The 23,172-nt window shown below is 49.8% G+C and overlaps 1 protein-coding gene and 1 long non-coding RNA gene across 2 annotated transcripts in view; one reads left to right on the plus strand and one right to left on the minus strand.

The window, feature by feature from the left end:
* The window catches only part of LOC116665858, a 111,179-nt gene extending 104,913 nt beyond the window's left edge, over positions 1 to 6,266 (plus strand). The window contains exon 2 of the long non-coding RNA XR_004322606.1: positions 5,765 to 6,266. This is a non-coding gene — a long non-coding RNA (uncharacterized LOC116665858). The remainder of the gene's footprint in view (positions 1 to 5,764) is intronic.
* Positions 6,111 to 23,172, minus strand: part of ATP1A1 (ATPase Na+/K+ transporting subunit alpha 1) — a 29,390-nt gene continuing 12,328 nt past the window's right edge. The window contains 22 exon segments of the mRNA XM_032486963.1: positions 6,111 to 6,461; positions 6,933 to 7,024; positions 9,048 to 9,149; positions 9,431 to 9,483; positions 9,485 to 9,562; positions 9,667 to 9,812; positions 10,982 to 11,105; positions 11,464 to 11,618; positions 11,771 to 11,939; positions 12,538 to 12,688; positions 13,533 to 13,669; positions 14,578 to 14,753; positions 16,051 to 16,243; positions 16,972 to 17,106; positions 19,017 to 19,126; positions 19,394 to 19,574; positions 19,576 to 19,593; positions 20,091 to 20,359; positions 20,799 to 20,916; positions 21,000 to 21,134; positions 21,553 to 21,666; positions 22,296 to 22,499. Of these exon segments, the coding sequence (XP_032342854.1) occupies positions 6,433 to 6,461; positions 6,933 to 7,024; positions 9,048 to 9,149; positions 9,431 to 9,483; positions 9,485 to 9,562; positions 9,667 to 9,812; positions 10,982 to 11,105; positions 11,464 to 11,618; positions 11,771 to 11,939; positions 12,538 to 12,688; positions 13,533 to 13,669; positions 14,578 to 14,753; positions 16,051 to 16,243; positions 16,972 to 17,106; positions 19,017 to 19,126; positions 19,394 to 19,574; positions 19,576 to 19,593; positions 20,091 to 20,359; positions 20,799 to 20,916; positions 21,000 to 21,134; positions 21,553 to 21,666; positions 22,296 to 22,499 (2,889 nt within the window). The 3' untranslated portion in view covers positions 6,111 to 6,432.

Consider the following 23,172-nt stretch of genomic DNA (forward strand, 5'->3'; position numbering starts at 1 on the left):
CCCTTGACCCTCTGTGTTGGTTTTTATGCATTGGATAAAACAGCCACCTCTCCCATTCTTGAAAAAGGGGCCTTGTGTTGTAGGAGATGAACCTTATTGTTAAACTTTGCCCTAGATCTTGGTTGTCTCACAAACCTTTGAGATTGTCTAAGCAGCTTATTTTTAGTGGCTCTCAGTAATTGAGGGTGTGCCAAGACCTGTCAGTGCCCCAGAGGAAAGGATCTCAGCACCTTGATTCAGGCTGACTGAAAGCCAGGCCCTCAGGCAGCAGCTTCTGAAGTATGCAAGTAGTATCCAGTCCAGTGGGACTGCAAGCATGAGTCCCATTGACCATTAACACCAGGGGATGTGGATACCATTGCAAAAATCAATTCCTAGATTGTATTTTCCCTCCTGGGAGAAACCAGTCACTAGACACGAGGCAAAAGGAAGGGCAAATGCGGCTTCCATTGCTCCTGGAGTGCATCTTAGTGGGTTCCTAGAAGTGTGCCAAACCAGAAGTCAAATAGGACAAGCCAATAGGCCTCTTTCTCAGAAAGACTTGGGGTGTGTTTCAGTCTGCTGTTTGTGCTGTGCTCTGGGGTGCTGGCCAGCCAAAAACTCTGGTTGTTGCAGTCCCGTGGGACTTAGAAATGCAGGCCCTCCTGGCCGTGAGAGCCAGACGATCAGGGGTGTCCCCTGGCCGCCAGACCTAAAACCTGGGGCACCGGACATGTGCAAAAGCCCCCCTCAGGGGATACTGATGCTGTAGAGTGTGGCAGAGGGAGAGAGCAAAGATAATGCCATCTTCCGAGGTCTCCAGGAAGGATTCCTGTAGGATCTGGGATGTGTGTCTAGATAGAAGATTGACGCTCAGACCGTAGCTATCAAGATAAGCCCACAGGCAGGACCCTTTCACAGGGAGACTGGGCTCCTTGGACTGCTGCCTCTTGCTGGGTCCTGGGGCGTGATGGCTATTTAAGAACTCTTTCTCCTTTGGTTACAGTTGTATGGGACCCTTGAGCATAAGCCCCACCAGTCCCCAGAGCCAGGTGGTCTAGAGGTGTCCCTTGGGTGGCAGCCACAAAGATCAGAGTGTCAGAGGAGGGTCGAAGCTGGAGCAAGGTGAAGGGACAGCGCAAAGATGGTGCCTGCCAGCCTGCATCTCCAGAGGGACACAGGCAGCCCCCCAGACCTGTGTCAAATGAGCTGCCTACCCTCCAGCTGATGCTTTAAGATCCGCAAACAAGCCTCTTTCACACGAGGTCTGGATGCCTCTCAATGGGCTGCCTCCGTGCTGGTCTCTGGGGTGAGTGAGTCCAAACATGCAAGCCCTTTAAGAGCTGCTTCTCAGTTCACTCTCACCTCGTGGGTCTCAGACATGAACCCCCATTGGTTTTCAAAGCTGGCCTTTTAGGGAGCTTATCTCTCAGGTGCGGATCTTAAAAGTTGGGGGGACCTGATGGGTTCAAACCCTTTGCTCCTCAGGGGGTAGCTCTGGGTTTTGGGTTCCCTTGTCATTGCTGGTTGGGGGGTGGAGTTTATGTCGAGATTGTGTCTCAGTCTTTGTCACCTGCTTCTGCGTGAATTTTCCCTCATTTGCCTGATATTGAGGAGTTGCTCAGCTAGTTTTTAGGTTTTTTTTCAGAGGAAATTGTTCCATATGTACCTGGAGGTTCAGTGTCTGTGGCAGGAGGTGAATTCAGAATCTTCAAGCATCATCATCTTAAGCCAGAACTTGCCCTTCTCTTTAAATATGGAGCATTGGCCACTGTGCCAAGCGCCAGCTTCTCTTTTTAAGGCACTGAGCTGAGACCAAGGATAAAATGGGAAAGAACAGACCAGCTCCCGGACTTCATGGAGCTTATAGGTTAGCAAGCAAAAATGGGTATTAAGTTAATTATTACATAATTGAGTAATAAATAGTTAGAACTGTGAGTTCTGTGAAGCGGAGTACTAGTCAACTACCTAGTAGGTGATTCCAACCTAGCTGGAGAGCAGGAAGGGTTTCTTGCGAGACTGAGGCCCAGAATGGGGATTGGAAAGCTCTGGAACCTAGGCCAGTCCAAGGACTTGTGTCTCTCTGTGTCTCGGTGTCTGTGTGTAGATCTCCTCATCCTCCCCGCCTTCTTGGGTCACTTGCCGTGGTCTCCCAGTCCATTTCTTGACATCGTAATTCCATTCATGACTCTTTTGTTTGTTTTAAAGGAGGTACTGGGGATTGAGCCCAGGACCTCATGCATGCTAAGCATGTGCTCTACCACTGAGCCTATAGGCCCTCCCTGTGACTCATTCTTAATATTGTCTAATTTCCAACTTGAATCTTGAGAGAAGGAGAGAGGCCCTAACTCAAATTTCTGGGTGTAGATTTCCTTTGGGTGGTGTCAGCTCCAATTCAAAATCAGAGACTGAAGGGGAGGGTGAAATGTTATGCATAAGGCTGCTTGGGCAGCAGAAGAAAAAGTCTGGTAATGAGCATTTATTCACTCAACAAGCACTGATTGTGCCAGATGTTGGGGAGGGGAGGTCTGGTCCGTGTGCTCAGGAAGTCTAGTTCCCTGGTAAGGGGATGCATCGTTAAACAGAGGCCTCAGGGCTACAGTAAGGTATGTGAAAAAGAGGGCCCACGGAGCTTTTCCCAAGGAGCAAGGCCTGAATGGTATTTGGACAGGTGAGTCAATTAGCCAGGAGACGGCAAGTCAGGCCAACGTTGGGTGAGTTGGAATGAGGACTTGGAAGATGGCAGAGGAAGCTGTGTGGAGCACACTGAGATTGCCCCGGGGGTTGAGTGGCTGATTGGAGACAGGTTTATGGGCTGAGGTCAAGGTGAAGACATGAGTAGGGAGAGGCAACCAAGTGGAGCTTAGAAGATGGGGTAGAGCGATGGTCTTGGTTTTGACACGCACCAGAATCACCTGCGAGGCCTATTGAAACCGATCACCGGCTCTCTCCCTGCTCCCTAGAGTTTCTGATTCAGTAGATTGGAATTAGAACATGCATTTCTAACAAGTTCCCAGGTGATGACAGCCTAGGGATAACACCTGGAGAGCCACTGAATTAGAGGAAGGCAGAAAGGAAGGAGACGGCCAGGAGGCTGTGGCAGATGTCCGGATGTGAAGGACAATGGCGGCAGAGAAGGATTTATAGCACCAGCCACTGTGCTAATCCCTTTACAGATAATCTCCCATAATCCTTTTAACAACTCTGAAACACCATCCTTGTTCTAGAGTAAATGAAGCACAAACAGACCAAATTCTCTGCCCACGGTCAGTCAGTGACAGGGCCACTGTGTCCAGGCTGCAGACACAAAGCCCGTGTTCTCAGCCACCACGCTGGGTCCAGCAGTGGTTGGTGGCTGGTGGGGGTGGCGGGGGCCCCTGCAGCGAGGGAGGGGAGAGAAGTCTCCTGGGGCTTTTAGGCTTCTGATTTGGGCAACAGGGTAGCAGTGGAGCGTGTTCATTTTGAGGGACCTCAGGTCTGTCTTTGGGGTTAGGATGCTATTGTGTGTTGTGCTCTTTCTGAACGAGCACAGGTACCCAGGGGACACCTGGATCTATGGGCCTGGGGTCCAGGAGAAGGACCAAATCGGAGAGTTGGAAAGCATCATATGGATGACGTGTCGTGAACCACCAGGAGGAATGAGGCGGGAAGTGGGTGGGGACCTCCCTGAGAAAACTAGCAGCCAAGGGACAGGTGAAGATGAGGCAAAAGGGAAGGAATGGCCAGAGGTGAGAGCAAAAGACGAGGCCTCTGGTCTTAGGAGGCGTGAGATGGAGTCAGAAGTACCACGGATGGATTTAACAATCAGGAGGTCAGTGGCGACCTCAGCCAGGACAATCTCAGTGGACTGGTGTTAATGGGAGCCAGCAGGAGAGGGAGGGATGGAAAGTGCAGGGAAGAAGTGATGGTTACTCTTCTTAGAAGCTTGTCCATGAAAGGAAGGAGGGTGAGAGCTAAAGAGATAAGCAAACAGCAAGGACGTTGAAAATGACTGGCAAGAACTCAGATACTGATGGCCAAAGGGACGTGTGGTCAGAAGTGTCAGGAGGGCACCTCAGAGGGTGGTCAAGAGGGCATTACTCTGGAAGTGTCTGGAGGGCATGGGGGGGGCATGGCAGGGGGCATTCAGGAGGGCTCCGCTGATTACAGGGGTTGACAGTAGCTGCGGTCGGTTTTCAGGAACTGTTTCTGTTGTTTTGGAGCGAATTTTAGTTCCTACTGACAGGGCTAAGAGTTTGAGTGTGAAGGGGTTGGTATGAGGCCCCAGCACCAACTCTTGCTGCCTGTAGCAAGTTTGGGAAGACCTGGCCCTCTCATTGGCCTGGCTTTGGTGCCAGCTTTGCCCATCGTTTATCTGTGGTCTCCAGGTCAACCGTTTGGCTGTCATACTTCTTACTCAAACGACTGTTGAACAGAAAAAGGCAGATGTTCTGGTGGAAAGAAGCCAGGATGGCGGGCTTGGCCTCGTCCTGCTCTGCCCTCCCTCCCCGCGTATTCCCAGAAGTCCAGGGCCGTGTACAGCAGCCCTGGGCAGGGAGCTGTCTGGAGTCACCTCCAAGCCTACGGTTTTGGGGTGCTTCAAAAGCCTTTAAGTCAGGGAACACCCATGACCTTCCTCAGCGGTGTGCTCGCCGGTCAGCTGTCCAGAGGTGCCGGAAACAGGTGTATGGGGAGTTAAGGGAGGGGACAGAGAACCCCTGGGGAGGTTGTGCCACAGGGCTAGGCACACAGGGTAGCCTCATTCCTGGCCTCAGAGCTGAGTCAGCGATGTGCAGGACATCCTCAGGGAGGGCCTGGTTACCACTTGTCTCCCAGCCTGCTTAGCCTGAGAGCTGTCATGCTTAGCTTCATCCTAGTTTCCTTATGCTGGGCTGAACAACTCTTTAAAAATGAACTGCCACCAAAAAAAAAAAAAAAAAAAAAAAAGGCGGGGTGGGGAGGTAGGAGTGAGGAAAATAACTCAGTGGTAGAGCGCATGCCTAGCATGCACGAGGGCACGAGGGCCTGGGTTCAATCCCCAGTACCTCCATTTAAAAAAAAAAAAAAAGACTTCCCTCCACTCCAAGCATGGAGATCATTCTGGAAGAAGGCATCCCAAGACAAGACGGGAGGACCTGGTGGGTTGGGTTTGGAAGGCACAGACCTCCTGCCTTCCCAGCTCCCCTCGCAGGAGAGGCTGGAGGCAATGACCCGCCAGCATGTGGGAGTCACCTGTTGCCCTCCCACCTGCACATGGACATGAGTAGCACAAGAGGGATGAGCAATGAATTAGGCTTTTCAGAGGAGAACAAACAACTTGAACCCCATCTACAATCATCTGGCTGATCGTGCTTTTTGTTTGGACCCAGACGTAAGGACTCATTGTATCTGCTTGAAGCAAGGACAGCCTTGAAGTGTAGGGAGTTAACAGCACTCAGGATGGATTACTGAGCGATGGGGCCTTTTACACTAACTCTTCAAAAGCAGGGGGGAGTCTTAGACTTGACCCTGAAGTAAACAGCTCTCTTTTACCTTTTTATTCCTAAGTACCCCTCTGGCACATCACCACTCTGAAGCGGAGCTGTCTGATGCTGTGCCAGGAGGAGCAGGATCCATGGAAGGGAGTACACTGCGAGATGCACATGTGCCCTGATTGACTGTAGAGATGTCGGTTTCTGCTTCTCAAACTTTGGTCTAGACACACATGGGGCTGTGGTGATCTGAGAAACTGCAGGTGGGGCTGTGACCAGGACGGGAAGAGAAGGGTCTCTCTCCTCTGAGGGTCTGAAAGTTCTTTATATGACAGGTATGTCCATCAAGAAGCAAGATGTGAAGGCAGCAGGCGGAGTTGCAGCGACAGCACCCGCAGGAGCCCATGGGAACGTGGGTCAGGTAAGCTCATCTACTCAGACTACAAGAATGTGGGCAGAAAGCTTCCTCTTAACCCAGGGTTCTCAAACTTGAATGTGAGTCAGAATCACCCGGGGACTTACTGAACCGCTGGTTGGGTAGCTCCTGGCTCAGTGTTTGCTGTTACAAGTTCCCAGGTGATGCTGAACTGCCAGCCGGGGATGCATGTGTGGGGAACCACCATTCCAGCTGGACCCTGCACAGATATCTGCACCCCAGAAGTGATGCGGGCACTAGACAAGTTCCATTATAATAGCCATCTTTATTTGTAAAAATCCGGATATAAAATGTATTCTCTCAGTCTTTCCAAGTTTTCCTTTTTACAAAAACAAAAAGGCACGTGAAACTTTCCTCGCAGTCGTTCCCAGACGATGTTTCTCAGGCAGCCCTCCCCACCCCCCGCCCCCCATTTAGCCACATGCTTCATTCCAGGACATCTGGCTCCCCCACATGCTTCGGTGCTTTCCTACCAGGGTGGAATTCCGGGACTGAAGTACACAAAAAGGGGGTGGGTGGTGGGTGCAGAGTGTGTGGCATAATGCTCCGAGGCGTGCAGGAGGGGGTCTAGTAGTAGGTTTCCTTCTCCACCCAGCCTGCGGGCAGCAGAGAGACAGACAGAAGCTTCAGTCAGTCTTCCTCCCCCGGGAAGGGAGGGAAAGACAGGGAAGGGAGGGAAAGACAAGAAGAATGGGTCAATGGGGTGGGGTGAGGTGTTTAACCAAATTCAATATGGGACCCTTGACTGTATTTAGTTAAGTGTTTTTAAGAGTGTTTTTAAGAGGAATGTGTTAATTGGAGAGATGGTTTGGATTTCGGACCAAGTTTCCACTGCGTCCTATTTGGTTTGTGTTTGGTCAGTTCTGATTCCTCAGCTGGGACCTCCGTGCTGAGGATGGGCTGTCCCGGGAGTCAGTTTACCGCTGGCTTCCAATGGACTTACTCAGCCAAGCAGGCTGACTGTGGAGGAGCCCAGACATTACAAAAGGAAATGTAGCAAAAGCCAGCAGAACTGCAGCTGGGGCCCCCCGCCCGCCCTCCCCCCAACTAAAAATGCCTGTACTTACCGCCAGGGCGTCGCCTGATGATGAGTTTTCTGACTTCATCATACACGAAGATGAGGAGAGAGTAGGGGAAGGCACAGAACCACCAGGTAGGTCTGGAAATGGAATCAGGGGCCAATTTACATGTGAACACGAGTCAAAGGAAGAAAGAGGAACCGCGCATCAGCACACTGACAACGAGGAGAACCAGCCCAGCCCAGGCAACGGCCGAGCCCTAACAGAGCGCGTAATGCAAACAGACGGCTGCTCTGTGTGCGCAGGGCCCTCAGGGGCAGGAGATGCAGACCGCCTGCCCAGCTGTAGCTGGGCTTCTCTGAGAACGGGCTTGTAGGTCAGCTTAGAGTTTTTTGGCGATGATCTCAGCTTTTCTGAGGACGCTCAAGTATACCTGTGGCATTAGGTAAAGAACTGCCAGAGTGGGTCACAAATAGTTTAACCATCCCCTGAACTTGGTCTGACAGTGGAATTTGGGACAGTCAGGTGAGTACTGAGTTCCAAACATGGGGAATGAAGACGCTGAGCTCTAACAGAGATCAGGGCCTTTGGGGGCCCAGGGGGTGCCGCCACTGTCTCCAGCCTGGAGATGGGCAGCCTCCAATGGAGGCCAATGCTTTCTTGACTACCAGCTCCCCACAGCAGCCACGCGGGGAAGGCTGTCCCAGGGCAGAGCCCTGGCATCTCCTCCTCCTGTCTTGTGTGTCCCCCACAGCCACGAGAAGATGACCTCGTTTGAGCTGGGCACCAGAGTGACTAAACCGCCTTCCACGCTGGACAGAACCTACTGGGAACAAGTTGTCTAGTCGCAGCAAGAGGTGACCGGAGGCACCAGCCTGCTGTTGTGAGAGTTTTGATTTTGGCCTTTTAGAGGCCTCCCAGCCTCCTCTGAGTAACCAGTGGCCTGTGATGACAGAGTTCAGCTTGGACAAGGCTTGACCTGTGTGCCGGCTCTGGGCAGGGGGCTGGGGATACAAAGTCAAAAAAGATGCAGTGGTCCGTGCTCTGGAGATTCGAAATCTATGGGGTGACAACAATGGCAAAGCGGTGCAGCTGCACGCGCCCAGGAGGCGGGACCACGTGGGGACAAGCCCCAGGAGAACTACCAGGATTGATGGGGTGGGACGGGAACAGCCTTCCCAAACATGCAGGCAGAGGAAGAGCACCGAAGTCACTAGCATCAGCTTGGATGGGTGTTGGGACGGGCTGGCACGATGAGCCCCTGGGTGCTAGGCGACCCCAGCGCCATAGTCGGGAAGTTGGTGAAGCCAATGGCACTTGGTTACTTTCAGGATGAGATCAGTGAAGAGGGGTGAGGGGAACAGACTAGTGAGAGTCCAGAGGGGTCTGGGCAAGAAGCTTGACTCACAGGGTCCCACATTCTGTGGCTTAATCAGGTTGCAGCTGCTTGACCGCAACCAGTTAGCAGACACCACAAACACACTCAGTGCTCACAATGCTACTGGAGTGTGTGGTAAATCCTGTATGTAAAAATTCAAGTCTGTTGAATATTCAAGTGCAGAGCTGTTCACTGCATTTAAGGCCAGTCAGGTTCTGGTCCATCTGGACTCTCTCATTAGCCTGTTCCCCTCGCCTCCTTTCACTGATCTCATCCTGAAAGTAACCAAAGACTAACACCCAGTTTCCTCTGACTGACTCTGCCTGGGATCCACGAACACTACCTGGGATCGCCTGTGAAGCGAGAGGACCTCAGATCTGCTGCTCCAGCTGCTTCCTCTGAGAGCCCCCCAAAGGTGGGGGGGCTTTGCTGTGAGACGCACAGTGACTGGGTCAGCAGATCAAGATCTGAACCTGCCGCCAAACTCCAGGCTACCCTCGCTGGCCTCTCAGGACAAGGGGACTGTGGTGGACTCGAGTGCTGGGCACAGTGAGCTGGCGAGCAATCCCTGGTCACAGAGCCCGGTGGCCACACCGAGGCCGAATCTTAAGCGCTAGATTCGCTGGCCTGTGCTACCAATGAGTCAGCATTTCCTCACTTTCCAGGACAGAGGAACTCCTGTACACATCACCCAAAGGTTCTGAGAGTAACGGCTACTAATGCGTGTCAGAGAGGAAAAGCCACATTGGCTATTTCACACTTTCTGGAGCTAGAAGACGACTTACTTGAGGGGATACATCCTCAGGGCCACCCCCATTCCAGGGCAGTAGGAAAGGAAGGCAGCCAGGGCCGTTTCTTCGAAGAGGCCAAATATTAAGATCTTGTTCCTAAAAACAAGGTTGGGGGGAAAGTTTAAAAATGCAAACAGAAGTATATCTTCTAAAGTTGCGTGTTGCATGGCAGGTTAGCGTCTTCATGTATTACTACTGAACTCAGGTACTCGGGGTCAGAGGAAAAAGCCTAGAAAATTACATTTTGCTTCCTACATGCGCTCTCAAAACAAGATTCCAGAAACTCTGCCTTGTGTTAGGTGCTGGGTTTTTTGCAAAAGGCTTTGACATCACCTGACCCCTTCTGTGAGCCAGGACCCCTGGCTGAGCCTACTCACTTCATCCCCTGCTGGAAGACCGAGTTCCTCCTGGTCTTGCAGATGACCAGGTCAGGCCCACTGCACCACCACGATACTGACGAAGAAGGCCGTGTGGCAGGTGAACTCCACGATTTTCCTCTGCTCGTAGGTCTGAAACGCACAAGGCAGACAAGGTGAGCCTGGCTCTTTGCCAGCCATCCCCGGGGCTGGAGGAGTCCCGTCCGGCACTGGTCAGGCGGGAGGCCCTCACTCACCCACTGCTGCCCGTAGCTGTCCTCCACGTCGTTGACCCAGCGGTCATCCCAGTCCACTCGGATGCCCAGCAGGTGAATTGGGAGGAAGCCGTTCTCGGCCAGAATCACAAAGTAAGTGAAGAAGCCCCCCAGGGCCTGGATCATACCTGAGAGGTGGGAAAGACCACTTAAGCGCCAGGGCCTGGTGCAAGGGCATCGCCCCACGCCTCATCTGATCACGGCAGCAGCCTGGGAGGGGACTGGAGGGAGCGCGATCGCCAGTGGCCCATCACTCACAGGCTAGGATGGTGGGTCGGAGGACGTGGGGCACACTCCTCGCCCAGGCCTGCTCCACTCTCAGTCACTTTCTAGGGCTTAAAAGGGGGTACCCGGGCCTGGCTCTTAAACTTCCACCTCTATTATCCGATCACCTCTGCTTCTGTCAAGGTAGGACCTTGGGGGTAAAAATCCTTTTCCCTCCTTTTTTCATGTCTGAGAAATTGTAACTTTTCCCCCCATCTCTCAGTTTTCACACATTACCTCCCTGCTGGCTTCTGTGGAAACGGTGAATGTGGCACTTTCTGACCCAGTCCTTATCTTCCCCTACGCTCAGGACCTTTCTCCCCCGGGATCCAATCCAACCACACAACCCTCAACGCCCCAGAGTGGGATTTCCTCCCCTGGCCTGGACGCAGTCTTCCTTCTGCTCAAAATTAGGTCTTTCTGGCCATCAGCCAGGTACTCTGTTGTCGGAAGCAGTCAAATCAATCTTTACCATATTTCCGTAACATACTCCTTCTGTTCCCTCCTACCCAAGTGCTCACAGTGATGCAACCCATTACTCCAGAAGAGAACAAACTAGCTGGTGGCTTCCCCAAGTTTTAAAAGGCATGGGCTCTAGGATCAAAGGGCATGCCCACTGCCTACCACCTAGACCTCCTGTTAGCTGGTCATGTTTATGGGTGGAACAGAAATCAAGCCAAAGCCAAACCCTCAAAGCCTAACTCTCATCCACATTAGCAAAAGATACTGTGTTTCCCCAGGAAAGGCCGCCTTCTCGGTTAACAGTGCAGCTCCCTAGAACCGGGCCTGGCATGTGAAAGGCCCCAGGAGCAGGGGCAGCCTCTGCTCTCAGGCAGAGGCGAGCCCCATCGCAGGGTGCTCGGTCTAGAGAACTCCGGTTTCTGGGCAGACAGCAAAGGAGTTTTTCTCACATGGAAGGGAATCTAAAAAATCCCTACTCTCACCCAAGGTCATGGCTCATCCCAGATTTGAAAGTCACCCCACATCTGAGGCAGACGCCACCGCTATAGACACAGGAGATCTGCCGGCTCACCGATCTGTCCGTAGGCCATGCTGATCAGCCGCTCGTTCACGAGTTTGTCAGTTTTGGGGTTTCTGGGCTGTCTCTTCATAATGTCACTTTCTGCTTGTTCATAAGCCAGGGAGATGGCAGGGACCTGGGGAGGAGGGATTTAAAGTCATCAGAAACCAGCAAGCTGATGTTGGGAACCTTCTAGTCTAAGATTCTTGCCCTCCCTTAAAAAATCTGTTTTTATGTTTTTCATAACAGATATTACAAGTCCCACTTAAAAAAAAGTTATACACAAGGGAAGATTCCTATTTGATAAATGGGTATTGACAGCTGTCCTGAGGAAGGATGAACATTGATCCTTTGATGCTGAGGCTGTGACACACTGGACAGATCACTGCTGAGAATTTCTTCTGACAGTGGCCACGCGGCTCCTGGGAGCACCGCAGGGAGCCCAGTGCCACACCTGAACACTGTGAGGTACGGAAGCTGGGACACGCACTCACCATGTCCGTGCCCAAGTCAATGCAGAGGATGGTAACAGTCCCCAGGGGTAGTGGAATGTTTGCAATAATAAATATCAGGAAGGGGGTGATCTCTGGAATGTTACTGGTGAGGGTGTAGGCAATGGATTTCTTCAAGTTATCAAAGATCAGACGACCTACGAAATAGGAGAGCAAGAATTTTTTTTTTTTTTTAACTGTGTAGCTTTAACGAGAGGGACAATATCCCCATAAGTGCACAGCAATGATCACTCTGCTCAGCAGCATCTGGACGAGGCTGCAGTGAACGCTTCCCAGGCAGCATGCTCACCTTCCTCTACTCCAGTCACAATTGAGGCAAAGTTGTCGTCCAGGAGAATCATGTCGGCAGCCTGCTTAGACACATCAGAGCCAGCGATCCCCATGGCCACCCCAATGTCCGCCTTCTTCAGAGCTGGAGAGTCGTTGACCCCGTCGCCAGTGACGGCCACGATAGCGCCCTGCCAGGACAGGGAGGGGTGTGGGTTAGGGACAGCGCAGCCTAGAGAGGGGGATGAATGAGGTGTAGCCTCCCTTCACCTCTTGGTACAGACACTGCTCCATCCCCACCAAGACTCTGCAGAGACTCAGAACCATCTTGGCCAAGAACGCACAACAGCTGCTACCAAACCCCAGAGCCCAGTAAGTGACAACACCCATGTTCCCCACTTGTTAACAAGAGCTACTCAGTCATGCGCACTTTGGAAAGCCCCATTCCTTTATGCACCAGCCCCCCACCCCGGCCTTTTCAATGTATGGGATGAGAGTCCCCTGGCCATGCACACCCCCAGTGTGGACGGGAGGCCCACTCTGCTACTCCAGGCGAGTTCTGAGGCTGACTGGGTCACGGTGAAGGGAGGAGAGGACGTGTCTCCGCTACACCATGACCCAGTCACTCTTCTCTGTGTGCCTGGAGCTTCTTACTGGCACGCGTAGACTGACACTGAGAAAAGCTGGGTCGTGTTTCCACCACTGTTGCTTTGTTTTTTGTTTTTACTGGAACGGCCACCACTGAGGTCAGTGGCGCCTGGAAGAGCCCGGTCCTGGCTGGGTGCTGACCTGTCTCTGGCAGCCTTCCACAATGATAAGCTTCTGCTGTGGAGAGGTCCTGGCGAACACGATCTCGGTGTGGTACTTCAGAATGTCATCCAGCTGCTCAGAAGTCATGTCCTTCAGATCGCTTCCATGTACCACGCAGGCCTTGGCATCCCTACGATTACAACCAAAAAAAAAGGTCACCAGTCACTTCACCAGCTCGGTGCCCGTCACCACGAGGGCATGTTGTCACGCTATGCAGAACACTGCCACAGAACACAAAAGCCAGAGGACACTGCCCCCAAGGTAAAAGCGTTTACCTGAGCAGTGTTTTACTATATATTTTCATATATAGTATCTCATTCAAGACTCACAACAACCGGTGGGCAGGCCTGTATCTGTCATCTTCCTTTCCCCACCTTTGTAAGACTCACTGAAATAACGTGACTAAGTTTTAGATAGTGGCAGAAGCTAACGGAAAGACCAGAGTTTGGTGGGAGGTGGGGGTGGCCCTAAACCTTAATGAAATGTTAAAAACAAAACTATCTTGTCTCAAATTATTTTTTACTTCATTACCAAAATTCTCCTTTTTTGGCTGGAGCTACCTGGACAATCGTGCCTTCCCCATTTTATTCTGTTAGTGTGGACCTGAAAACTGACAGGGTACGAGGTGCTGGGCAGTGGAGCCCAGCGGTTAACAGCATGAGATGGGAAGTCAGACTGCTGGGTGAACTTCATGACTTGGCCTCAGCTTCCCTGCTCTGCAAGGTGGGGATAGCACCTACCTTCACAGGTTACTGTATCAAGTAATTAGAAGAGCAAGCACCATGTAAGTGGTGCTTATTACGATTTGCTCTTATTGAAAACCCTCCCTGGGAACAATAAGGCTGCTGCCTGGCCCTGGAGGGGCATCCCTACCCAGAGGGAGCCTAGGAGGAAACCATGTAGAACCAAGCTGAAGGTGTCCAACCATTACCATTTGCACATTCAAGGCAGACTGTGCTGAGTTTCTGCCTTACCTGGGGTTCACCTGGCTCACTGGGATGTTGAGGCGGGCAGCAATGTCTTCCACGGTCTCATTGCCTTCTGAGATGATGCCCACACCTTTGGCAATGGCTTTGGCTGTGATGGGATGGTCTCCAGTGACCATGATGACCTGCAACAAGAAACAGGACAATTTACTGAATGCAGCTGCCAAGCAAATGACTTAAGAAGTCTCAGTCGGCAAGAGTAAATGTTAAGGATGACTCAGCTTGGACTATCAAAGGGAAAGAAATGCAAATGTGAAACTGATAGATGTTAACTAGCCAAAAATATAAACACATGTTCACAGAAGACACAAAGTAACACCCAGATTTCATCTCTGCATAGGGTCACTTAGAGTATCTTTCCTTTTACACTAGCACAAACAAATACTCAAATTTACTAAAACCAACAAAAAAATGATAAAATCTGATGCTGGTAGGCGAAGGCGCCATATATCACCGGTCAGCATCCTTACACTGGCCCAATCTGGAGGGAAACCAGTAAGGAGCAAGAATTCAAACTCGTTACTGCTCTTTTTCACACAATGATTATAGCTGGAAGACTATGGTCAAAGTGGTGGGAAAATAATTTTTACAAAGTTTTTCAGGGCTGCATTCCATTCCATACTCATGGGGACGAAGAAGTGGAAACAAATCAAACAGCCAGCAACAAGGGACACTAAACAAACCACACTGTATCCGCACCTGAATTAAGACAGAGCACACCAAGCGAACTGAAAACACAGAAGACTTGCCATTCACTGCAAGGAGCACATTCATTTAGAACAAGGCAGATATTTCAAAATTCAAAAGCTTAAAGCCTTTTGCTCTTTTTAATTTGCTTACATCTAAGTGTTGTTGTTTTTTAATCCCACACCTGCAATTTACACCAACATTTTTATACCATTTGGTATTAAATACCATCTTCTTTGGTGGTAACTAAAGCTTGGGAGATGAGAAATTAATAGTCCAGGTGAGAACACCAGCTGCCACGTGGACCCCACGGGCAACATCACTAAGGAGGGCGCCCGAGCACTACCTTGATTCCGGCGCTTCGGCACTTGCCCACGGCGTCAGGGACAGCAGCCCTCGGCGGGTCAATCATGGAGATGAGCCCCACGAAGCAGAGGTTATCAAGAGGGAAATTCACATCGTCGGTGTCAAACTGGAACCCTTCGGGAAACTGTTCGTCTGGCAGGAGAAGGTGGCAGAAACCTGCAGGAGGGCGGGAAGCCTGTGAGGACTTCCAGTGACCAAGGCAGCAGCAGGACAACAGAGCCTTGTCATTCAGACCACCTGCCTCTTGCTGGATGCTGAGTTTGGAATATTTTTTTAAAGTCTACTTTGATAACCACATGAGTTTTAGTGAACACTGATGAATGACACAGTCACTGGAAGAAAAACCAGGCAAAAGACAGAACCTGTCCCCAAGCCTCAAGGGAAGAGGTTTTGGTTTAATGTGGAAAAGACGGATTCTGAGCATCAGGGTTTCAGGCTCCTAGACCTGCCGAGTTACTCAGATTTGGCAAATCATGTAATTATTTGTCTCAGCTTCCCTTCCTTTGGGGGGGGGGATCAAGGCTGCATCTCTGCTCACCGTTCAGTTAACAAAAATCTATCCCTGAGCACCCATGCGGGCCACGATGCCAGCTTCTTTGAGGATAAATGCAGATCAGACATGTTCTGCCCAAGGGGGTTATCATCTTGTATTATTAATACAAGAATCATGATACTCAAGACACTTCTTTCAATGTTGTTGGAAGATTACGTTAAGTGGTATCAGGCAGGTTCACTGAGCTTGCTTCTCCTTTGGGAGGGTGGAGGTGCAGACACAGAACATTTTCGAGTGAACTTTGAGTTGGACAAAGACCTAAGACACTTCATGTTAGATGAAGGAGCAGGTATGAGCAAAGAATGGGACCAGTTCTAAGTAATCCAAACTAAGGAGAACAGAATTACATAAATTTTTACCTGTCAACCTACAAAATACTGTAAATGCCACTTTCCCAAGGACGCAATGGGTGAACGTACTTCTTATTCGCAGTGGCTGACAGCAGAAAGGACAGGTGGCACTCTAGGCCCAACGTTCACTGTTTATCTACTTTATGAGCTGGTGGCGTAAATGCCCGTGTAAATTCACAACCATTCTATGGGAGTCAGGAAATGGCTTTAATCTAGGTGCCCCAGGAATTTTGATTTCATTACAATTTCACTAACTTTACAGATCACAGACATTGCAACAAAAGTCAGAAAATAGGAACTCTTCTTCCCCTCTTTTTTTTTGAGCAAACAGAACTGACCAGGACAAGACCAAAGGTCTAAGTTCGAGTCAGAAGCAAACCAGTAGGATTCTGTTGCCCAGTTTCTCCAGCACTGTTTTCAAAGCAATAGGGGGCAAATAAAGGAGAAGGAGGATTGGCCCAGAAAGGCTGTAGGGAGGTTAACAGGAGACAGATGTTAACCCAATAAACGGCAATCATCTCCTGGCCTTTTTACCGGGTGATCTACATACCCAGAACTCGCTCTCCAAGGCCGCCCAGCTCCAGGTAGGCATTCTGGAAGGCGTCTTTCAGCTCCTCATCCAGGGGCTGCTCCTTGCCGTGGATGAGGATGGAGCTGCAGCGGTCCAAGATCCTTTCCGGAGCACCTTTCATCACCAGCAGGTGCCGGGGCTCAGCTGTGTTGAGGTTCTTATGAATGGACAACTGAAAAGGATTGTGGAGATGTGAACATTGGATGGCTGGCCATGGCAGCCCATGGAGGGAAGCTGAGCTCCTTACTGTTTAGTATTTGTTTCGGGGGAAAAAAAAAACAAAACCAAAATCCCATTTCTGAACTTTGAAGTGCCTCACACCTTGGGGCATACTTTGAATGCTACAGTAAAAACCAAGCTTGGTGAGGTACTCATACATCCCTGACACATGTTCATGGACAGAATTTTCCTGAAGAAAATTCAGAACAAGGGATTGGTACATGCTTGAGCACCTAAAGCCCTACCTAGCCCCCTCCCCACATACCCACACCTACTCCAAAACACAAACAAGAATTCAAAAGACCCAGAAAGCATTTTAGAAAAGGCTTCACTTGGGGCAGAGGGTACAGCTCAGTGGTAAAGTGTGTGCTTAGTATGCACGAGGTCCTGGGTTCAGTCCCCAGTCCCTCCATCAAAATAAATAAACCTAATTACCTTCCCCCCTCAAAAACAAAAAAAAGCTTCATTTATTCTACTGATATTCAAATAAATTAGGATTCTCGGTATGTGGTCAGGATTAGGATTTACAGTTAAATCCTTCATAAAAAGTCTGAATAATTCATTTTTAGAAAGTGTTTAACTTGTAAGAGTCCGAAAGGGAGGGTGGGCAGCTCTTCCCGCTCACTTCTGTCCTTCCCTCTGTCCCCTCGCCCACCCCAGGATGCCCCCAGCTCTTCAGACCTGGTACTTATTTGTGGAGTTGAAGGGTATCTCAACGATTTTGGCGTATCTTTCTCTCATCTCCTTCACAGATCCACAGCACAGCTCAATGCACTTTAAGAGTGCGGACTCAGAGGCATCGCCTGCGACTGCCCGCTGTGAACAGAGGCTCTCTGTTAATGACCCTGAAAACGCTTCACTGAGGCATCACTGAAAAGCAGCAGAAAACTCAGAATGTCTTCCCATCCCATCAGAAGCACAGGAGGGTCTGGTGAGGAGGAGCACGGTGGTGGCGAGTGACTCATGGCATCACAGCCTGTAGGACTCCAACCCCAACCTCCTCCTTGTCAGCCTCCCCACCTGAATCAGTGCACAAAGGTGTCACCTACCCTTGGGAGAAACATAACACACCCTTCCAACTTACTTCAGTCTCTTTTTTTTTTTTTTAACCTTCCCCAGGCCTGTTGAGAAATCTCAAAGCTAACAGTATTCCCAACCACCTATTCCTGGTTATGAATCTGAAAACACAGAGGGAGAATATAAATATTTATGGTACCCTTCATTGCCCTGCAGTTTAAAAGAAAACGCCTTGGGTTCTCGAGACTGAGGGCAAACTGCCTGTGTCAAGGGCAAAGCAGAGGACTTTACGTTCTAAACATAATTCAATTGAGCAGAATTATCTGGGCCTGAATGATGCAAACTGAAAGCTATTATTAGCTCCATTGGTAATGTAATCAGCCAACGTTTTAGTTAAAGCCCACACTTCAGGTAACACACACTGATATTTGGTGTGACACACTTGAATTTGAACATACTAACAACATTTTCAGCTGCTGCAGCCAACTTGTACACAGATAAACATTTAAGAATGCTGGTGTGCCAAGCTGCACACAAAAATGAGCAGATTAACAGAACAGTCGCTTCCAAACGCAGTAGCTCTGATAATAAGAAACGTGGACAGGTTTGGTAAGAAAATGACATAAGTGGGATCATTTTAATAAAGACCAGCTTTACTAAAGCAGAATAGGGCTGCACTGTGTTTTTTTCTTTTTTAAAATGATGCCATTAACATCGCATGGCCCCAACCTCCTGAAATACTTAGAAATACATCTCATGCTACCTTTCTGGAGCTTTTAAATGAGGAAAGATTGGATACTTGTGGGTCCCTGTGCTCAGAGCCTAGAAAATTTCCACTCTGAGGTAAAGAACATGAAGCAGGCATTTCAAGTTTTATCCCAAGATAAACAACATCCTCCTCAAATCAACGTCAATTCATCTCCTCTAAGGAATAAAGGAACCCTAGCTTCACAACACAAGCCGTCCCCGTTCCATCTGAGCCACATCCGCTTGGACAACGTGGTTTCTACCCAGACCCACCCCAGGCAGCTTCCCTGAGAGTGGGCCAGCCCAGAGGGCCTTGTATGGTTCGTCCCCGTCCTCAAAGACCTTGTGCAGCTCGTGACCTTTCTGGGACCACGTCTTTACGTAATGGGCAACAGAGAAAAATCTCAGTCCTTTCAAATTTCATGTGCATTCCATGAGGCTGAGCTTATTTCTGCATCATTAGTAAGCAAGCTAAGAACAAATAAGACAAGAGAAATAGCTGAGCTATTTTAAGAAAGTAAATGGCTTAAGGGATTTACTGGAATCCACTATATCCTAATATGCAAATGCGATTATCGAGTCACAAAACTAGACCTTGCTGTCTATGAGGTTACGTGATTATCATATAAACTCAAGCGTGGTAAGACTGGATTTCATTAGTTAGGTTTTTTTCACCAGTAAAGGCTGCCTCCCCCAACCCCCCTTGATCAGTTTCAACTGTATATTCTGCCTTTACCGGCCAGTATGGACCACGGGGCACTCCAAGTACTTTGCAATCTACAGATAACACAACTCAAGTTACACATCGCAAAGCACCCCGTGGACCATTCTGAGTGTCCTACGATGAACAGTTATTTCACAGCCCCCAAAGGTCACGTGCCATTAGAAAGAACACTCAGATGGTGCTTCCTGTGTGGCATCTGCGCACTAGAAAGGCAGCCTAACAGAACGCCCGAGCATACCTTCAGGATAGGGAGGTTCTCCTGGTTAGCCTGAAACACCGCCCTGTTACACAGACCCGCAATTCTGGACAGAGCGAGCCAGGTGGCCGAGGTCTTGTCGAACGAGACACCTGGTGGAGGCAAGCGGAGAGGAAAAGAATGCGCTAACTCTGTATTAGAAGTCCCATAAGAATGTGAAACCCCACATCTCATTTCCCAGTTAAGTGAAACTAGTCGGGTTTTAGGTATTTTTCAGCCATATTTGTACTGACATGCAGAGGAAAAAAAAAAATCTAAAACCCTTTATTCCTTAACCAAATGATCAAAATCAAAAAATTAAGAAGCAAAAACAGAAGCAAGCAGGTAAGGCTGCAGTGTGCGGTGGGCCCTGGTCCTACCACTCTGATTCTCCGTTGTGTCGGCTTCGTGGATTTGATTGTCGAACCACATGTGGGCCACCGTCATCCGGTTTTGGGTCAGAGTTCCGGTTTTGTCTGAGCAGATGGTGGACGTGGAGCCCAGGGTTTCCACGGCCTCCAAGTTCTTCACTAAGCAGTTCTTCCTGGCCATGCGCTTGGCAGGTCAGCGTCAGGCACACCTGCGAGTGTCGGGAGCCTGATTACTTCAAACTCAACCAGGCTGAGATTCTACACAAGTGCTGGTACCCCCTAACGTGGAAGCCATTTGTCTGTATCTCTCCCACCTTCCTCTCAAGTCTGAAGAAGTAATCATGGTAACATGTCTATGGGGTTTCCCCTGCCCTCCTCCACTGAGCAGTCTATGAAAAGTGAAAATGGCTAGGATTTATCATATTCTGTTTCCCCCACTCACCCTGAAGATCTCCTTTCTCTGCTACACTGTTCTGGGCCTTGTGATCATTTAAGAAACAAAGTATACTCTGGGTTACTATCTCCTGTATAAAGACATGCCGGGGTCTGCTCACCGTCTAACCCTACTGGGTGGCTTTGAAGAAGACCCATGTACAGACACGTGCAATAAAGCCAAGTTGGCAGCCCCCAGGGAAGGGCAGCAGAGAGTCTCATGCTGAAGACCAAAGATCTGAGCGAGCGAGCGTCACCTTCCCAAGCCTCTTACCGTGACAGTGGCCAGCAAACCTTCGGGCACATTGGCTACAATGATACCGATGAGGAAGATGACGGCCTCAAGCCAGGTGTACTCCAGGATCAGAGAAAGGATGAAGAAGGTCACGCCCAGGAACACGGCCACGCCCGTGATGATATGGATAAAGTGCTCGATTTCCGCAGCGATGGGAGTCTGGCCTCCTTCCAGTCCAGAAGCCAGCGTGGCGATTCTGCCCATCACAGTGCGATCCCCAGTGTACACGACAATGCCACGTGCGGTGCCTTAAGAAGAGGGGGAGGCAGAATTGTACCACATGTTACCAAAGAAGCCACAGAATGTGTATGACTACCTAGCAGAGTTAAAACAAAACAAAACAGACAGGAACACACATATTTTTAAGGGCCAGCTCTTGGGTGGTATATGCTGGGACTCTGGCAGGGGCGTTCTCTCCACTAGCAGGACACAGGCTCCCAAACCCACGCTATTAGTGCTGCCAACAGATGAGGCATGCTGGAGGGAGGGAGCAGGGAACACAGCCCAAGGCTCCCTGGGCTTTCCTGCCAGCAAAGAAACCTCTGCTTCTGCTCTGTGCTTGACCGATGTGGTCAGAAATGGGGCCAATAGAACGAAGAGGGAAATCGTGCCTGTGGTCCTTTTTGGTGGTGCCCAAGATAAGCGCCACACCGTGCTAAAGATAAAGAGTGCTTTAAAATGGTCTACCTTCCACGCAGTTGGTTGAAAAAAAGGCAATGTTCCTTGTCTCCAGGGGGTTTTCATTGGTGAAATCCGGAGACCTAGTCTGTGGCTCTGATTCACCCGTGAGTGAGGAGTTGTCCACCTGCCCGTGAGGAAGACACGTCCTGTGAGCACACGGCCTTGTCTCAGGCTGCCGCGACTCACGGAGGTTCTGGTCAGACCTACCTTGCAGCCGTTTGCAGATATGATTCTGAGATCGGCAGGGATTCGATCCCCTCCTTTCACTTCCACCAGATCCCCCACTACAACGTCCTCTGCGTTTATGCTCATTTTTTCACCATTTCGAATCACGAGGGCTTGCTTTGGAAGGGGAAAACAGTTCACCATTCCATCAGATAAAAACGCATACCAATGAGAAGAGAGTGTCAAAACAAGCAAATCAAATCACAAAACGCCATCTGTAATCCTGATTATCTGAACGTGTAAACAGAGATATTCATCTTTTTATTTATACAAGTTACAAAAGCTTGCTCTGCTCAGGCTATCTAAGCGGCAGTCCTGTTCCCATCAGGGGTGCGCTTTCAGTGTAAGTTCAGAGGGAAAAGACAGTCACTTTCTGGGGCAGAGGAAAGATAGGTCTGGCTTTGGGTCGGGGGGAGAAAGCACCCCTCTCTCCCTCTGACGGAGTCACTGAATACTCGGAAAACCCTAACCTCACACTAGTTCACGTCCTTGGGGCTGTCAAGTCACCGATGTGGAAGGACGAAGTGGCAGGTACCTGAGGAACCATGTTTTTGAAGGACTCCATGATCTTTGAGCTCTTAGCTTCTTGATAGTAGGAGAAACACCCAGTTATGATGACGACAGCTGACAGCACCACACCGAGATACAGCTGGGGCAGAACAAACGAGTTAGGAGCACGGCTCTCCGAGAACTGGGAACATCCAGTCCATTTTCAACTGAATTAAAAACAGACTTTTAACAGAGATCAGGGCTTCAGAAAGACAGAATTCATATCTTCATATTTATTGTCCTAGAGATGGTGGACAGGAGGGTCAGAAACGGAGTCACACCAACACTTGGCCACTAACTTAGACTTTGGGAACGGAAATCAATCGATTTCTCCTGCTTTATTGAAACGAAGACTTTTGAAACTTGTGACTTTTGAAGCATGGCTACCAAACATTTCTGGACACGTGTGATGTTCCCACATTAAAAGCTGTGCTCTGCCAGGGAGGGGCAGCCGGGCCCGGGCCAAGGCCTGAGCAGAGCTGCCCGTTCACAGCAGCCACCTGCACGATGGACGCCCAGCTTGGAAGAGCAGCGCTGCACACGGGACAGGAGGTAGAGAGAGAACTTGAAAGAAAGAAGGAGGGATGGACGGGCCTTGAGGGCACCAGTGGCTGACGCTACTTTTCCCCATTAAAAACCATCAAATAACCAGGGGTAACTGAAAATAACTGAGTGGCAAAGCTGGCTTTGAACATCCCTATTGATCCCAGTGAGGAACTAAGCACTCACATTATCATTCTGAGGCTCCTCTTCTGTAGCAGCTTGGATGCCATAGGCCAGGAAACAAAGAATTGCTCCAATCCACAGTAACATTGAGAACCCCCCGAACAGCTGTCGACAGAACTTGACCCATTCGGGAGTTGTGGGAGGGGGAGTGAGGGCGTTGGGGCCGTCGCGGGCCAGAATCTCAGCAGCTCGAGCGGTTGTTAAGCCCTGAGAAAGAGGAGTAAGTAAGTCAAACTACTCCAGGACTTACAAGCTAAAACACCTACCTGACAGCAGGAAAGCTGCAGGAAGGGAGCTGGGGAGAAAACTCTATGTCCCAGGCCCACACAGAAGCTGGAAAATTCTCATGATGGGCCCCCCTCCCAGACACGGTTCAGGCCAATAACAGCCCAAGTTTCCAGAGGAACCTACAACACCCAGACTAAAATTCTTTTAAAATTGATCCATGGACAGATTTGAATTGCGTCTGGTCTCTTCTGAGTTTCAGATGAAGGATTCATTCCAAATTCCATTTTTACCAAAAAAGATATCAACTTTAACGAATCAGTTCAGTTTTGCAAATGAAGAGCTTTGAGTTTCCTATGTATTGAATTTGTCAGGGAAGAGGGGGAAAAAAAAAACCACTCTATAAATACCAAAGGAGGAAAAAAAAAAATCTTCGTAGGAATCCAGCCTGTTATTGGGTTAATTGCCAAGCTCTAGTATAGAACTTCATTCTCTGGATAGCAATTAAAACACTTGTCGGGCAGGGCAGGGCTCACACATGGGCATACTTTAGCTAGCCCCCAGTACACCTGTCAGTTGAAAAGTATTCCCTGAAAGGGTCCACTGTACGGAGCCCTGCTGTTTTCCAATGGGCCTTAAAGCCAAGATGCAGCTG

This window comes from Camelus ferus, chromosome 9 (genome assembly GCF_009834535.1).
Source record: "Camelus ferus isolate YT-003-E chromosome 9, BCGSAC_Cfer_1.0, whole genome shotgun sequence".
NCBI lineage: Eukaryota > Metazoa > Chordata > Mammalia > Artiodactyla > Camelidae > Camelus > Camelus ferus.